Source organism: Lampris incognitus, chromosome 5, assembly GCF_029633865.1.
Source record: "Lampris incognitus isolate fLamInc1 chromosome 5, fLamInc1.hap2, whole genome shotgun sequence".
Classification (NCBI taxonomy): Eukaryota; Metazoa; Chordata; class Actinopteri; order Lampriformes; family Lampridae; genus Lampris; species Lampris incognitus.
In genome coordinates, this window is record NC_079215.1 from 41,572,530 (window position 1) to 41,590,756 (window position 18,227).

Genomic DNA, 18,227 nt, shown 5'->3' on the forward strand with positions numbered 1-18,227 from the left:
GGCCAAGAGGATGGCATAACACAGAAAAGCTAACACGTCAGGCAAGAACTCCACAGTTTACACCAATCTACAGGCCAGTGGCCACTCTTTCACAGATGAGGATGTGTATATCCTTGATAGGGAGAAATGCTGGTTTGACTGGGGAGTCAAAGAGGCCATCCTTGAACCGAGGGGGGCCTAAGAGTACATCTGTCACCATCTTACAATGCTGTGATTGCAAACATTCCCAAATCCTCTGTGAATAGTACACATGGTCATTGTAGCTCTAGTTCAGTGTTTCTCAACCGGGGGTCCGCGGACCCCTAGTGGTCCGTGGTGTAATTGCAAGGGGTCCGTGAAAATAAAATATCTTTAAAGAAAAGATCCTATGACATTTATAGAAATAGGATTATTTTACTCAAATGTGACTGAGACCTTTATCTACCTAAACTATAAAGGGTAACAGGACTTTTTTCTCTAATTACATCTGTTTCACAAGTGTAATTTATTGTATTTTAATAAGAGATCTCACTCCCATTTGCATTGTTAAAAGTTACTGCATAAAAATTCTGTTGTTACATATATCTGAAAGTTACTGAATACATATTCTGTTTTGTTACATATATCTAAGTTACAACTGAAAGCTCTTATTTTTGCCCCAAAGAGTAAATAAATGCTATAATGCAATTTAAAATGCAGTTTCTACTGTTTCTATCAAATTGCAACCCCCCTCCCCCAAGATCAGGTGGAGGGGTCCTCAGGGTAGATCAAAAATACGCAGGGGGTCCAGGACCCCCAAAAGGTTGAGAACCACTGCTCTAGTTAATGGTCACACCTATGTATTTGCAATCGTTGGTTTCGGTCGTTATGCCACTATTGTTTATAAGGGTGGGGATACCTGCAGTCAGTTGAGACTGAAGAGGTCACTTGGATGAGTGATGACACGTTTCTGTCAATAAACATTGTGTCCAGTTTAACTGATTCAACGTTCTGTGATTTCCCTACCTGGATTATTGAGCATGGATTAAAGACATGTTTATAATAGGTCTCCGTGAATCATCTCAAATCTAAGCGCCCATAGACCTAAAGCTAGGTGGCCTGCTCTCAAATATGAATGTTAGCTCTCTGTTTAATATATTTATCATAAGTATACCTTAATCTCTCCACCTCAGCGTCATCAACCAGGAAATCCCTCTTCTGCACCAGTTTATGGATCTTCAAGATCAGCTCTTCTTCCCGCTGCTTATACTTCTTGGTCTTCTCTTTCTCTGAAGGGAAAGCCAACTTAAGTCAACTTCATGAATTTGAATGTATTTATAAAGCATGTTTAACAACAGCCAACATTGACCAAAGTACTGTACAATTTCAGAATTAAAAAACAAAGATTAATTCAATAATACACAGGATTTAATGTTAAATCCCAACTCAAAAAATCCAACATGGTTAAGTTCAACCAACCTCACACACTTGTCCCAGCATTTTATTTATTACCCCCTCTCCCATCCCCCCCCCAATTGTATTTGGCCAATTACTCCACTCTTCCGAGCCGTCCCGGTCACTGCTCCACCCCCTCCGCCAGTCCGGGGAGTGCTGCAGACTACCACATGCCTCCTTCGATACATGTGGAGTCGCCAGCTACTTTTTTTCACCTGACAGTGAGGAGTTTCGCCAGGGGGACACAGCGTGTGAAAAGATCACACTATTCCCCCCAGTTCCCCCTTCCCCCTGAACAGGCGCCCCGACCGACCAGAGGAGGCGCTAGTACAGCAACCAGGACACATACCCACATCCGGCTTCCCACCTGCAGACACGGCCTGTGTCTGTAGGGATGCCCAACCAAGCCGGAGGTCAGACGGAGAATCGAACCAGCGATCCCCATGTTGATAGGCAATGAAATAGACCGCTACGCTACCTGGATGCCCCGTCCCAGCATTTTAAAAGAGAACATCAGGCTGTGCCATCATAAGTCTCCACAAACCTGGTACAAAATGGCTTAGTTGGCGAATAAACTATAATGAGCCATGAGAATACCAACATGAGTATGTGTATCCTCACTCTTGATATTAACAACTGTAGCTAATAGGGTGACTGAATCTGCTGGCTTGAAACGGCTCACAAAATAAAAGACAACAGAATAAAAGTCAGAGAACAAAGAAAACAAAAAGGAATGCAACAGGCAGGTCAAAAGCTAGATGGTAAACAAGTGAGTTTTAAGGGGATATGCCACTTTTGTAAGTTTGCTACCATCTAAAAGTGAAAAACTATCTGCAAGACCCTGTCCCAGATGGTACACTCAGTCTCATGGTCTACATTTGCACATGTCCACAGGGCCATAGTGCCGTGTACCATTTCTCATTTTGTACCGCAAAGGCTGCTCACAAGCAACCCCCAATGAGCTCTTGATGTACTCTTTAGTGAAGCCTGCATCATCGACTTCACAGCAGTCTATTACCCAGAACTCCTTGCAATGACAAATTATAGTGGATGGGATAATTACTTGGCATATCGGGAGGGAAAGTAAGTAGAGAAAGGGAAAGTAATGCTACCTTCTGGTGGAAGCATTGCTACCACACCGTGAGATGATTTGAAGTATCCATAGGGAGTTTTTTAAAAGGTGATATCTCAGGTTATATTGCAATATTAAGGCAGCAATGCCATTAAGATATGTTTTGATATGGCCGGACTCGATGAAGCAGCGATAATTGGCAACGTTGTCTTCGGGAGGGGGGCAGAGTCGGCTTGTGTTCATCACATGAATACGTCTCTGGGTGTGTCGGAAAAAGCAGTGATTCGCCTTGTCACGGAAGTGGCGAGGCGTCTCCTTCGAGACTGTCGGCCAGAGAGATGCAGTTGGAGAACGCATGCAGTATGAGGGTGGGTGTTTGAACTAAAATAGGGATCGATTGGCCACTAAATTGGGAGAAAATCAGAAATAAATAATAATAACAAAAGATATGTTTTGAGCCACGTTCTATTGATTCTGATTATCTTTATGCAGTTAAAGACAAAAACTTTTTACAATGATTCTTTTATATATTTTGATCATGAAATTAGGCATCATATTTCATTCAAACATACACTCACCGGCCACTTTATTAGGCACACCTGTCCAACTGCTCGTTAACGCAAATTTCTAATCAGCCAATCACATGGCAGCAACTCAATGCATTTAGGCATGTAGACATGGTCAAGACGATCTGCTGCAGTTCGAACCGAGCATCAGAATGGGGAAGAAAGGTGATTTAAGTGACTTTGAACGTGGCATGGTTGTTGGTGCCAGACGGGCTGGTCTGAGTATTTCAGAAACTGCTGATCTACTGGGATTTTCACGCACAACCATCTCTAGGGTTTACAGAGAATGGTCCGAAAAAGAGAAAATATCCAGTGAGCGGCAGTTCTGTGGGCGAAAATGCCTTGTTGATGCCAGAGGTCAGAGGAGAATGGCCAGACTGGTTCGAGCTGATAGAAAGGCAACAGTAACTCAAATAACCACTCATTACAACCGAGGTATGCAGAAGAGCATCTCTGAACGCACAACACGTCGAACCTTGAGGCAGAGGGGCTACAGCAGCAGAAGACCACACCGGGTGCCACTCCTGTCAGCTAAGAACAGGAAACTGAGGCTACAATTCACACAGGCTCACCAAAATTAGACAATAGAAGATTGGAAAAACGTTGCCTGGTCTGATGAGTCTCGATTTCTGCTGCGACATTCGGATGGTAGGGTCAGAATTTGGCGTCAACAACATGAAAGCATGGATCCATCCTGCCTTGTATCAACGGTTCAGGCTGGTGGTGGTGGTGTATTGGTGTGGGGGATATTTTCTTGGCACACTTTGGGCCCCTTAGTACCAATTGAGCATCGTGTCAACGCCACAGCCTACCTGAGTATTGTTGCTGACCATGTCCATCCCTTTATGACCACAGTGTTCCCATCTTCTGATGGCTACTTCCAACAGGATAACGCGCCATGTCATAAAGCTCGAATCATCTCAGACTGGTTTCTTGAACATGACAATGAGTTCACTGTACTCAAATGGCCTCCACAGTCACCAGATCTCAATCCAATAGAGCACCTTTGGGATGTGGTGGACCGGGAGATTCGCATCATGGATGTGCAGCCGACAAATCTGCAGCAACTGCGTGATGCTATCATGTCAATATGGATCAAACTCTCTGAGGAATGTTTCCAGTACCTTGTTGAATCTATGCCACGAAGGATTAAGGCAGTTCTGAAGGCAAAAGGGGGTCCAATCCGGTACTAGCAAGGTGTACCTAATAAAGTGGCCAGTGAGTGTAAGTGAGAGGTAATTCATATATGGTACTGTGATGTGATTTCGTGCTTAATGTTTTGGTGAAGGGACTGAGTATGACTCTGGAATTCATCTGTCTCATGTTGAAAGTTTATTAGTGTGATTGTGTTCCGATTTTCACTACTATACCCTTGCACTCTTGAGGAGAGCACCACAGGTTCACACCTTGTCCATGTCACCAAAGTATGGACTTAAAGGAGGACCACAGGGCTTAGGGTGCCATTGGGGCAAGGACCTCTGTGCTGGGCTGATCTTGGTACCAAGTGATGTCAGCATAGCAGGGTAAACACAGCTGCAGATAATAACATTAATGATGAGCCCATTTGATTTTGGTGTGGCATTGAGACAGCACTGACAACAGTCAATAGTTTTGTCAATGTTGTGTCATTGCTACACCTAAATCAAATGGACTCATGATTAATGTTATTATCTGCAGTTGTATTTGCCCTGCTGTGCTGACATCATTTGGTAACATGATCAGCCCAGCACTTAGATGCTGTTTCCCCTTTCGCCGTAGTAAACTCAAACAAGGGGTACAGGGGCTCGTTTAAATGAATCACAGACAAGTAAAATGAAATGGCATTGCAATTCCCATGCCTGTGCACAAGGCTGACTGTAGACTAATATATGCCCTGGGCAACAATTTAGTGTTTATGTATCCTAGAAGAACTTTAACATTAATTTATTTGTTTCTCCACATTGCAAGTAAATTAGGGGGTGTGCGAGGTCCCAGGCCTGTTCAGTCTATAGGGAGCACCAGCCATGCCTACTGTAGTTACTGGGCTTCATAAGAAAACTGACCTTGCAGACTATCAGCTGGTTCCCAAATATAACTCAGATTACAAGAACAGCTGAAGCGCTCCAGTCATTTGAATTCAGTGACATATAACCTACTGCTACTGCTTTTGGCTGCTCCCGTTAGGGGTCGCCACAGTGGATCATCCGTTTCCATTTCTTCCTGTCGTCTGCATCTTCCTCTGTCACAAAAGCCACCTGCATGTCTGTACTCTCCACATCCATAAACTTCCTCTTTGGCCTCCCTCTTTTCCTCTTCCCTGGTAACTCAATATTCAACATCCTTCTCCCAATATACCCAGCATCTCTCCTCCACACATGTCCAAGTCATCTCAATCTTGCCTCTCTTGCTTTGTCTCCAAACTGTCCAACCTGAGCTGTCCCTCTAATATACTCGTTGCTAATACTGTCCTTCTTCGTCACTCCCAGTGAAAATCTTAGCATCTTCAACTCTGCCACCTCCAGCTCTGCCTCCTGTCTTTTCATCATGGCTGTTGTCTCTAAACCATATAACATAGCTGGTCTCACAACCATCTTGTAAACCTTCCCTTTAACTCTTGCTGGTACCCTTCTGTCACAAATCACTCCTGACACTCTTCTCCACCCACTCAACCCTGCCTGCACTTTCTTCTTCACCTCTTGTTCTCACTTCCCATTACTTTGAACAGTTGACTCCAAGTATTTAAACTCATATGCCTTCGTCACCTCTCCTCCTTGCATCCTCACCATTCCACTGTCCTCCCTCTCATTCATGCATAGGTATTCCGTCTTACTCCTACTGACTTTCATTACTCTTCTCTCCAGTGCATACCTCCACCTCTCCAGGCTCTCCTCAACCTGCACCCTACTCTTGCTACAGATCACAATGTCATCCGCGAACATCATCGTCCATGGAGACTCCTGCCTGATCTCATCCGTCAACCTGTCCATCACCATTGCAAACAAGAAAGGGCTCAGAGCCGATCCTTGATGTAATCCCACCTCCACCTTGAACCCATCTGTCATTCTTACCACACACCTCACCACTGTCACACTGCCCTCATACATATCCTGCACCACTTCTACATACTTCTCTGCAACTCCTGACTTCCTCTTACAATACCATACCTCCTCTCTCGGCACCCTGTCATATGCTTTCTCAGTGACAAGTAACCTCCTGCCAACGTTATGCAAATGGTGGAAAATAGAATATTGTTCTGTGTGATTGGAGGAATTCACATTCAGATATGTTGTATCCATTTTAATAGAAAACACTTATTTGTTTTGCTCTCCTAACCTTCACACTCCACTGTGTGAGAAAAAAACAGACACACAGATTACACATATACACTTAAAGACACACATGAGCCCACACAAAGCATGCATGCACACACACAAACACAACAACAGAGGCAGGGTGCAGTTTGTCGGAAAGTGGTATTAGAGTTTGCAGGTGACTAAGGTTTGCAACATCAGCTCTTTCCCCCAGCCAGAAATAAACTGGCTCTCTCATCTTGGACCAGGGCATTTTCAGAGAAACATGGCATAGAAACATCAATTAGCACTTCACAGTGTCCGATAAAGGAGCAAGGTCTGTTTGTTATGTGACTCTGCCATTGTACCACACTGTATATGCACACACACACACACACACACACACACACACACACACACACACACACACACACACACACACACACACACACACAGCCAGAGTGACTCATCATGTTACTGCTGTCGGGGTGTGCACCTTTTTTATGACAATGAATGCTTTGCAAGATTTTTCCCTCCATTCATGAACAATACAGCGGCATAGTGCTTAAAACTCCTGTCTGAAGGGGAACAAGTCTGATTCTTATCAAGTCCAGTAAAAGCCACAAGGCCTTTCTACTAAACAAAACACTCAACCAATCATTGTCTAATGCTCTGGATGAGTTATAAATGCAGTCATAAATGCATGTATCACGGTGTGTTTAGTCCTTCAACATTGTGTTTTGCATGAGAGTTTGATCTCAACACTTTATACAGATGTCAAAATGTGTAATCAAACCATCAAAGTGGCTGCTGACATTGCTTTTCCACTCTGTTTTTACATGATGCCAAGTAACATAAGCCAAGTAACACAATCCAGAAACGGTGTAGGAAGATGGCAGCACAAATTCACGTTTGCAGCGGCCTCACCCAGTACTGGTGTGGGAATATGGCGGCGCGAATTTAGGTTTGCGGCGGCCTCACCCAGTACTGGTGTGGGAATATGGCAGCGCGAATTTACGTTTGCAGCGGCCTCACCCAGTTATGGTGTGGGAATATGGCGGCGCGAATTTACGTTTGCGGTGGCCTCAGCCAGTACTGGTGTGGGAATATGGCGGCGCGAATTTACGTTTGCGGCGGCCTCACCCAGTACCGTCCATGCAGTGTCATTGTCCACATCTGCATCTTAAGTTTGTGTCTTCGTTTGATGGCTGGGAGAGCTGGCGCTGGATCGGCTGGGGAAGCCTGGTCTGCTGCGTCCTGTGGGCCCAGGGACCACGGCCCTGCCTCAAGCTGCGCCCGAAGAGGTAACACTGAGGAAGCGGGGCAGGCTAAGCTAACTGCTAGCCCATGCATGTATATATGTGTTTTGTAGTTATATTATGGAAAATTTAATGTAATATATGTGTTTTGTAGTTTTTGTACATACATACATAAGGCTCATTGTTCAGAACAACTGCAGTTTAAATATTTCATTGCACTGCTGTACTGTCAAGTGACAAATAAACTTGAAAATGAAACTTAAAGAACCAGATGACACTGAAACTGGGAAATGATGCCTCTATTTGACTCAAGGAGATGTGTCAGCACTTGCTACAAATAAACCCGATAACATTTTGGAGAAAATAAAGTGCATTAAATGAAATATACCTTGGGCACAATCCTGGAAAGGTTTCCTTGGCTGATGTTTCCATCACAGCTGTGTGTGTGTGTGTGTGTGTGTGTGTGTGTGTGTGTAGCACTAAGAATAATGTCTTCCCCTCATAGCTCCACCGCATCTCAGAGACTTATAATCAATCCTGGGTAGTTGACTATTGCAAGTGTACCTACAAATCACAATGCTGTCAACTGAGGATCTGCAGGCTGCACACGGAAGCAGTTTCTGCCACACACTAAAACTGAGAAGAAGATCAGTTTGAAAGTTCGCTTTCTTGATTTTAGCTGCTAAGGAGAGCATGGAGGAGGATTTGAAATAATACTGTGATGTGTGTGTGTATATGTACACATGTTTAGCTGTACCTGGTACTGCAACAATCTGTCTTAACTCCTGCTTCAGACTCATGATGTCTTTGCAGAGCTGAATGTCATCCATCCTAAAAATGCAAACAAAGGAAAAACAGTGTTTCATTAAATCAAAGGTGCACAGTGCACATCATTACATTTTCTCAATCCAAACATGTTGAGCACTTTGAGACTGTCGTAATATGCAATAAATAGATAATTAAAACACAGAAATATGTTTTTAATGAGTTCCGCTTGTTTTCAAAGACAAAATGTAAAAAGGTCATCTTTAATTATGTTTACTTGGGTATGAGCCTAAATTGCACAATAAACACAACTGAAAAGAAATGTGATGCATGCGTAATTATGAATGTAAGGTGTCATCCAGGTACAAACTTAACCTGCAGTTCTGCAGGGGTGAGGAGAAAAAGCCCTGTTCGTATCTGACACCACAGCCTGGGGGCTCTCACCTCATTGGAAGATGAAGAAGATCCCAGCAGATGAGAGACCTGCTGTGTGAAGCAACGCATCACACCTCTCGACCTGAAGACCTCCCACCTTACCTCCGCCTCTCTGCTCCCTAACATCCCTTCCCCTCACTGCAGCACTGGGAAAAGTACCAGGGATTTAACTCTGGATGTGATACATCAGCGAGAGATGACTCATCCACACAGCCCCCTTCCTCTTCTTCCTCCTCCTCCTCCTCTTCTCGTCACTCCTCTCCTCCCCCTCCTCCCTTCATGTTGCCATGTTTTATACAGCTCAGTCCTTGTGTTATCTTGCCCCCCTCCTCTCTGTGTTCTGTGTTCACCAGTCCTCTGAACCCTGACTGTGACTTCCAGCAGCTTCTGCACTCTCACAATCTGTTTCTGTATACGTATGTGTGTCCATGTGAATGTGCGTGTGCTTTCATGTCACCATGCTTGCATATGTGTTTGTGAGCGTGCACTGGCGTATGCCTATATTAGATGTGAGGCTCAGAGTGTGTGCACAATTGCATAACTGTACACTTGCTTACATGTAGCCGATTGTGTATCCATGTGCTACTCTGAGTCACAGAGCCTGACAACACATCGACAAGGGCGACAGCCAGCAACACGCTAATGAAGCCATTTAAGTGGGTGTGCAAACTTACACTGTCAAGCGACAGGGCCCCCTGTACACACTGCATCGATCTCTCGAACTCCTATCGGCACCATCTCTCACCGCATCCATCACGCCGCAAAATGGATGAATTGAAACACAGGTGCTGCTCCCAATGTTACAACAATGTAAAATATGTGACAGAAGATGCCAAAATTGACAACTTGCACTTGTCCCCCCCATGTTTCCTCTCATCTGATGAGGGGCTCGATAAGGGTTTTAAACTGGACTTGGAAGGTGATAAAAAAAAACCTCCGCAAACACTGATCTGTAATTCTCTGATTTAATGTTGGCGAAGACCCAATGAGGTTATCATGATGACTCATTCACCTGTCGTTGGCTCGACTAGTCCTCTATAAAGCAATGGACACATGGTCAGCGCAATCGATAAGTGGCCTTTGAACTTTACAATACAGTCTTAACAATGATAGCTGCAGCTTGCTTAACAGCACACGGAGATAATATAGGATTTGCTTGAGGAAACATCCATGAAAAATTAGAAACAACACGTTTGTTCACCTTAATTAAGACAGCTCCTTGAAATAAGTCACAAGAATCATAGGTGTGTCATGGCAGTATACTAAACTACCTAAACTAAAATTTCGCACATGCTTTTGTGCATATGCAATCAGTACTGATAATTAATGTAGTAGATAGAAGCAGTAAAGTCCTCACTGTGTACTATATTGACCAAGAAATAAAGTGTTGTTTTATCTTGACTGTGCATTATTTTATCCTGTTGTGTGAGGCACCTTGTAACATTGTTTAGAAAGGTGCAATATAAATCAAGCTCATTATTATTATTATCATTACTAACATGAAACGCAGCTCCGACTCCCGACGAACCAGCACCTCTCTCAGCCGCTGGATGCGAGCCATCTCCACTTCAATCTCATCTGGAGACATGCTGCTCTCCGCCATGGACACGTCCGACTGGCCTGCATGGGAGGAGGGGGGTGTTAAAAATGAGAACGAATGAATGAATATAAATAAAACAGAGATAAATAACAGAAATCAGGAACACTTCCGTCATCTCGTTTCATGCACTTGCAAACATGAAATGAAACGAAACATCGTTTCCCCCAGCCCACAGCAGTGCAACACAAAGACAAAATTACATATCCAAAAACTACAAGAACTCATATATCCAAACCAACAAATATATCTAAACTAAACAAAAAATAAAGAAAGAAAGAAAATCACTGTCCAGAGAATGAATGCCAGCCAGGACGACTGTTGGAACTGCCGGTCTGCATGGGCTAGCAGTTAGCTTAGTCTGCCCCACTTCCGCGTCCTGTCAGACCGCCCTCAGTGTTTCTTCTTCAGTAGCAGCTCCGGTCAGGGCTGTGGTCCTTGGGCCTACAGAACACAGCAGACCAGGCTCCCTCAGCCAATCCAATGCTAGCTCTCCCAGCCAGACACCTTCGACACGCCTCCCTGCACTCCACAAGATGCCACTAAAAACACAGTCAAGGCTAGGCGAGGCCAGCGCCAGATAGCCCTCGGTGTTATTGAAACTGCCAGTCTGCATGGACTAGCAGTTAGCTTAGCCTGCCCCGCTTCCACGTCACGTCAGACCGCCCTTAGTGTTACCTCCTCAGGCACAGCTCCAGGCAGGGCCGTGGTCCCTGGACCCACAGAACGTGGCAGACCAAGCTCTCCCAGCCGATCCAGCGCCAGCTCTCCCAGCCATCAAACAAAGAGAAACTTAGACGTAGATGTGGACAAAGACACTGCATGGACGGTACTGGGTGAGGCTGCTGCAAACGTAAATTCGCTCCGCCATCTTCCCACACCAGTGCTGGGTGACAAGGCCGCTGCAAACGTGAATTTGCACCGCCATCTTCCCACACCAAAAGGGGAAGTCTTCAAGAGTCAAGGGGAAGAGCGAGAGAATAATAATCTTTCTCTCTCATCCCAGTGAGACGTTTTTCTTAATTCAACACAAGAACTACCCTTTTTGAAAGTTGTACGGCCATATTTGTTTGTTTTTCCATCTTTTGTCAGATACATCAAACAACTCAGAAGATAAAGCATCATCCTTTGCAAGCAACAGAAAAACAAAGCCAAAAGTCGGCATGGAAGCTGGAAGAAGGCAACACAGAGTACACTCTCCCTCCAGGACATTGTTGTCTCAGTCAATTCTGTTGTTGTGGTTCTCGACTTCTCCTGGCCTTCGATTTAATTCAGGAGCGTGAGGCTTCTACTTAAAGTTGGCACAACACACTCACTACACCGGCCACCATGAGCTGATTAGAAGTCTAATGCTCTGGTGAGAAACTAACCCACTCTTGTTTGAGTTAATTTGACAACCTATTGTGGTTTATACTGATGAGGAGACTGGCTGGTAGTCCTTTTTTATTAACTTTTTTTTTCAGGGACAAAAATCATCACGCGTGCATGCGCATCCTAACCAACTTCAGTTCCATCACACATCCACCTGAGAGCGTCCCTACTGGCCTCTCATAGTATTACCTATAGTATAGGCTCACCGCCGTATTACTCTGTATATGTTCAAACCCATATACTACAACCCCCTTTTTCCACAAAACAAGACAAAAAAAAAACAAAACAAACTTATAGACTTGTTTGTTTAACTATATATCACTTTGAACTTACTGCATTAAGAAACATAAATGCCTTTGTTCGTCGCTTTCTAATTTAAACTTGAAGAGGAGATATAATACTGTACACAAGACCACTATGAACTGTTTAAAGGTCTGGCTTTGAATGTTTACCATATCTATTCTTGACATCAATACAGTGTTACATTCTTCAGGAATTCATTCTTCATACTATACATTCATTTACATTTTTTTAAGAACTCTGTACACTCTTTGTACCCAGTCTTTGTACACTGTCACTGGGGTCAGAGGTTTCTAGCACATAACCCTCTGTAGGAGCATAACTTTTACTCTTAGCCCATTTGAAAATCACTGAATTTACCAGTCTGCCACTTCTGGTGTGTTGGACCTATGTGTCTGAACAGTTGACTGGTTGTTCCACATTTCTTGTCATGTCATGTACATGTGGTGCTGCAGGCTTGCTTGGAGGTGGCTGCTCAGTGACACTGACATTACCGTCCTGTATTTCAGCATGTGTGTCATTTCGAATTGTTCTTAAGTGCTTCCTATTCCTCCTGTACCTTTGTCTTGCAGCCATCACAACATTATATGACCTCGGCTCCTGTCTCTTCTGTTCTACCAGGGCAGGTTCCAGCCTTGTGGAGTCTCTAGACTGACAGCCATTCCTGGTTTGAGCACAGGGAGAGGTTTTGCATGTTGGTTGTAGTACTCTCCTTGTCTTTGTTGCATTTAAGTAGCCTCTGCTTGACTCTTGTCGGATGCCTCGGTTTGAGCACAGCACTGGCTACTGGCAAAGTGCTTCTTAGGACCTGACCCATCAGCATTTCCGCAGGAGAGTTCCTTAAAGTCAACAGAGCCAGATGGGGGTCTGCCTTAGTCTGCTCCACCTTCTTCAGCATGAGTTTAATGGTCTTTATGGTGTGTTCTACCATTCCATTAGACTGTGGATAGCCCGGGCTTGAGAATGTCTATGTTATGTCCCAGTTACTTGCAAATTGACTCATCTCAGCACTAGAGAATGGCATGTGGTCACTCACCACTTCTTTTGGAACACTATGTCTGGAAAACACAGCCTTCAGCTTTGCTATTATTGTGCTTGCTGTTTTGTCACACATTTGTTAGACCTCAGGATATTTTGAGAAATAATCTACTGTAAGGAAGAAAGATTTCCCTTGTAGCTCAAAAATGTCCACACCTACTTTGTACCATGGTAGCTCTGGCAGCTCATGCGATTTTAGTGGCTCCCTCTGATTCTTCGGTAGGTGTTGTTGACAGGTGGGGCAGCTCCCAACCATTTGCTCTATATCAGTCGATATGCCTGGTCAATATAGATACTGGTGTGCCTGTTCTTTGGTCTGCTGTACTCCTTGGTGGGCTGTGTGCAGTCTCTGTAGCATGTCTGATCTCAGCTTTTTAGGGATGATGAATCTGTCTCCTGTCATCAGGACTCCCCCATTTACTGTGATTGTATATCTGATTGACCAATAGACTTTCAGCTCAGCATCTATCTGTTTTTTGTGCTTTGGCCATCCTCTCTGGTGAATGTCTAGTAGCTTTTGTGAGGTCCGGTCTGCCCCAGTTGACATCTTAAGCCTCTCGTGCATCTCTCTTCCCAGAGCCTTAGTTGCTTCCATGGCATAGACTACCTTTTCATCTGTACTCATGGACTCCTCTTGTGCTTCCACAGCACCAAATGCTCTGGATAAAGTATCTGCTATTAGCATTTCCTTTCCAGGCATATAGGTAATGTGGAGATCATAACGCTGAAGGTGTAGCAGCATTCGTTGTACTCTGGCAGGTGCCTGTCCTAACGGCTTTGTGAATATAGCCTCCAGAGGCTTGTGGTCTGACTGCGCCACTATATGCGCATCAAACACGTACTGATGGAATTTTCGTGTCGCAAACACGACCGCAAGCAGTTTTTTTTTCAATCTGCGCATGGTTGCACTCAGCCTGTGTTAGGGCTCTGGATGCATATGCCACTGGCTGTCCTCCCTGCAGCAGGCATGCACCCAGCCCATCTTTCGATGCATCAGCTTGGAGGACTATCTGCTGATTTGAGTCGAAGAATTTCAGCACTGAAGCCTCAGTTAGTGCTGTCTTGAGTTTGTTCAGGGCAGCATCGTGTTCATGTGACTACAGCCACTGCATGTCTTTCCTCAGTAGCTGCCATATAGGTGCTGTCACTGCTGCTTCATTAGATATGTATTGGGACAGGTACTTAGTCATACCTAGTAGCCTTTGTAAACCCATTCTATTTTCTGGTGCTGGCATGTGTACAATAGCATTCACCTTGTCACTGTCTGGCTCTACTCCCTCATGGTTTCTCACATGTCCCATGTACTTCACCTCCATCAATTTATACTGCACTTTGTCTGCACTGAACTTGACATTCATCTCTTTGGCTCTCTGTATTACCTTGTGCAGTATCTTGGCATGTTCCTTCTCATCAGCTGCAGTGATGATCATATCATCGGCTATCACCTGTACACCATTAATGTCACCAAACATTTCACTGTTCTTCTGTTGGAGGACTTCGCTGGCTGATTTTATACCGAATGGGAGGCGCTTGAACCTATAATGCCCCCATGGCATGTTGAAGGTACACAGCAGTGACAATGCTCTGTTGAGCTAATTTGCCAGTATCCGTCTTTTTCATCGAGTACTGTAAATATTCTCTTGCAAGACCGTCTGATTTGGACATCTGTGGGTGTCAGTATAGAGTAGTGCTGTTGTTTGATGGCTTTGTTCAGCTCTCGAGGATCAAGGCAAAGTCTGAGTGAGCCATTTTTCTTTCCGGTTGTTACCAAGCTGTTCACCCACTGTGTCGGTTCTGTTACTGGAGTGATGACATCAGCTTTTTCCAGCTGACTCAGTGTCTTTTTCAGTTTGTCCATGATGGCAAACAGGATTTTTCTGCAGCCATGGATCACGGGGGTCACTTCTGGGTCAATGTGAATATGATGCTCACCAGGGAACTCCCCAAGCCCATTGAACACCTCTGGATACTGCCTCACCAGCTCTTCTTTGGTTGCAGGTGAGCTCTCCTTGATTTCATCAACACGTCTGACCAAGTTCAATTCCTCACATGCTGCTCTTCCAAAAATTGGAGATGCTGACTGCTTAATGACATAGAACTGGAGCTTGGACTCTGCTCATTCAGTACTGCATTTCAGCTAAGTGCTAGGTTAATCTGGTTACCTCCATAGGCTCTTAATACTGTGTTTGTGGGACCCAGGAGTACTTTGCCTGGGAGTTTTCTGACCTGTCCTAGAGGGATAACACTAGTATCAGCACCCGTGTCTAGTTTAAAGATGATCGGCACTCCTCTAATCGACAAAGTAGCTTGCTACGGCATATCACTAGCTTTACTCAATGCATTTACCTGGGTGCCACTCCAGACTGCCCACAAATAGTGAATCCACTGTCTGCACTGCTTGCACTCCTTTCACTCTGCACATCTTGGCAAAGTGATTGCCATTCACACAAGCTCAGCACTTCATTCCATACAGTGGACAATGCTTTTGGGCGATGTGTCTTTCCGCATCTGTTGCATGCTTTTGTTTGGTTGTCATATTTCTCCTTTTTATTATTAGCACTGAATGCCGTTTTGTTGGCCTTAGCTTTATTTTGCCTTTTTGGTCTTGTTACCTCCATTATTGCATGCATCTAATTTTCCTTCTTTGCGCACACCATTATGCTGATTTGCTCCTTGGCTATCTCTGATGCCCTGCAAATATCAATGGCTTTAGTTAAAGTCAGGTTAGGTTCTCTCAGCAGTTTCTCTTTCAGATGCTTATCTGTAACAAAGAGGACACGAAGAGCCATGGACATCTATAGCTCTGACAACGACTCTAAGAGGATAAATTCTGTGTCTCATCACCAGCCAGTCAGACTAGCTTCGTCTAGTCAGAAAGGCACGAACTGAGGAAGCCTCTTGGATGAGAGGCGAAACTTCTTCACGGATATATACCAAGTCCAGTTGCACTTGATTCAACTCCTTTGGATAACACTGAAAACGATTTTGTCTCTCAGCATGTCATTTTCGGATATACCGAACTCACAGTCTTTGCTCCTCTGCTTTAGCTCTGTGACAAATTTGTCAGTGTGCACTGGTTCTTGCATTGCATACGTCTAGGAATGCCAACTCGACTTCGTTGTATTCCGGGAGAGTATTTTTTTTGTGGGGGGGGGGTTCTGTGTGTTCGGCAGACCAGAATTGTCACGACAACCTATTAATAGCCTCACCACGGTACAAGAGAATAAATCTAATCGCAAAAATGTACACCCCCACTCTTCCCCATTACACAGCCATGTGCAACGTCAACCCACAAGTGTGTCACACACATACACACACACCCACCCACAACGGCCTATGGTCCTTCTCACTATAACTATGGCGGCACAGCGTGCATTCAGTGGTAATGTCATCAACTTTTCGTACCCAGTTTTTGAAACCCTCTTCCTCGCACCACTTGTCTTGAAAATGGCAAATATATTATTTTTCTGTGGTTCTGCTATGTCGATCGCGGTTCGGGTTAACGTTAATTGCAACTATAATATGCTTTCTGTAGCGAGAATACTAGCTAACGTTAGCTGTAGGCTAGCAATGACATGAACGTCGTCAGCTAGCGCGAATGGCAGCGTCACCCGGCGCCCTCACGTACACGCTTGCGCACGATTGGTTTAAGTGTTCAAATATCCCAGCACCAGTCTTCATAATAAGAGACGCGCTCAGTAAACCCGTTGATATCAATTTTAACACATTTTTAAATTTCAGATGATCATAAAAATCTCCCGGATTGGATTTGCTGCTGTCCGGGAGACTGGGGCCAATTCCGGGAGACTCCCGGCCAATCCGGGAGTGTTGGCAATCCCGCATACGTCCAAAACTGGTGCCTCTCAAATACCACGTTTTTCTTTGGCGTACAGTAGTCTCTGAAAGCCTGCAATATGTGGTCCACCTGCACGTCTTCAGGCTCGGCCCTGGCTATCAAGCGCTTCTGTGGCTAGCGTCTGCAGTAATATTGCCACTTGCACCTCATTTTCCTTTTTCGACATTTCAGTTGCCGTCATGTGCAACCTATGTCTTTGTCCCATCTGCGCCAGTTTTCACATTATGTTGCCTATTAATACTAACGGAGAAAGTGACATAAACTGTTCCATTTTTTTCCTCTTCCGCGTTAGCGTAACTTTAAACACTATTGACTTTAGCGCCGTCGGACCTAACACGTTTAGTCACTGGAACTTTGCAACAAGCTCACCATTCTCTTCTCCTCTCGGTCTCTCGTCTTCTTCACCATATTGTGGTTTATACTGATGAGTCCTTTTTTATTAACTTTTTTCAGGAACAAAGAACACCACGCGTGCATGCGTGTCCTAACTGACTTCCGTTCCATTCCCATATACACCTGAGAGCACGCCTACTGGCCTCGTAGTATTACCAATACGCCCATTTCACGCCGCGGCCATCTTGGATTAAAAAAAAAAAACAAGCGGTGGGAATTTAGCCACGCCCCCTTCTTACTTCATTGAAAACACTGCTAGAAGCAACGTGTCGTACTGCTGTGTACCATCCTGCAACTCCTATCAAAGAAGGGAAAGAGATAAATCCTTGACGTTTCACCGCTTCCCCAAACGCCTGCACACCCGTAAGCAGGGCTCTCAAGTTTGGAACTGAGTTCAGAGTGAGATTTTGGCGGCGGCGGTGGTGGGGGTTTGGTTGGGGTGGGGACGGGGGTCTGATCTGATAAATGACACATAAATTCATACAAATAAAAATATTTGTTTAATTCATCACTTTTTAGTGGAGGTAGAACTGGTGACCTGAACGAGAACAGGAGAATGTCACTTAATATGCGCAGTAAGCCCGTATACATGTTCACTATGAATACAAACGACAGGGTTGATGTCAGGTTACAATCTGTTTTACAGTAAAACACCAAGCTCATGAACCTCGCTTTTTTGAATATTCCAAATGTATTTCCATGGAAATGGAGAGCGCATAACAACCAGAAAAAAACAACAGTAAATTATATGAAGTGAAAATGAATATATCCCACCATGTACTTATCTCAGATTGTGTTCTTATTAGCTAATTTCCACAGCAAGTGGGAATGAGAGAACGAGGCCATTAACTTCAAAGACACGTAGCAGTGTCTTGCCATTAACATCGCTGATA

The 18,227-nt window shown here is 44.5% G+C and overlaps 1 protein-coding gene across 2 annotated transcripts in view; it reads right to left on the minus strand.

The window, feature by feature from the left end:
* Positions 1-18,227, minus strand: part of bmerb1 (bMERB domain containing 1) — a 66,161-nt gene that overhangs the window by 3,291 nt on the left and 44,643 nt on the right. For both annotated transcript variants that reach the window (XM_056280728.1, XM_056280729.1), the window contains exons 2-4: positions 10,279-10,399; positions 8,337-8,410; positions 1,133-1,247 (exon numbers count right to left, since the gene is read on the minus strand). In XM_056280728.1, coding sequence (XP_056136703.1) covers positions 1,133-1,247; positions 8,337-8,410; positions 10,279-10,399 — 310 coding nt within the window. The remainder of the gene's footprint in view (positions 1-1,132; positions 1,248-8,336; positions 8,411-10,278; positions 10,400-18,227) is intronic.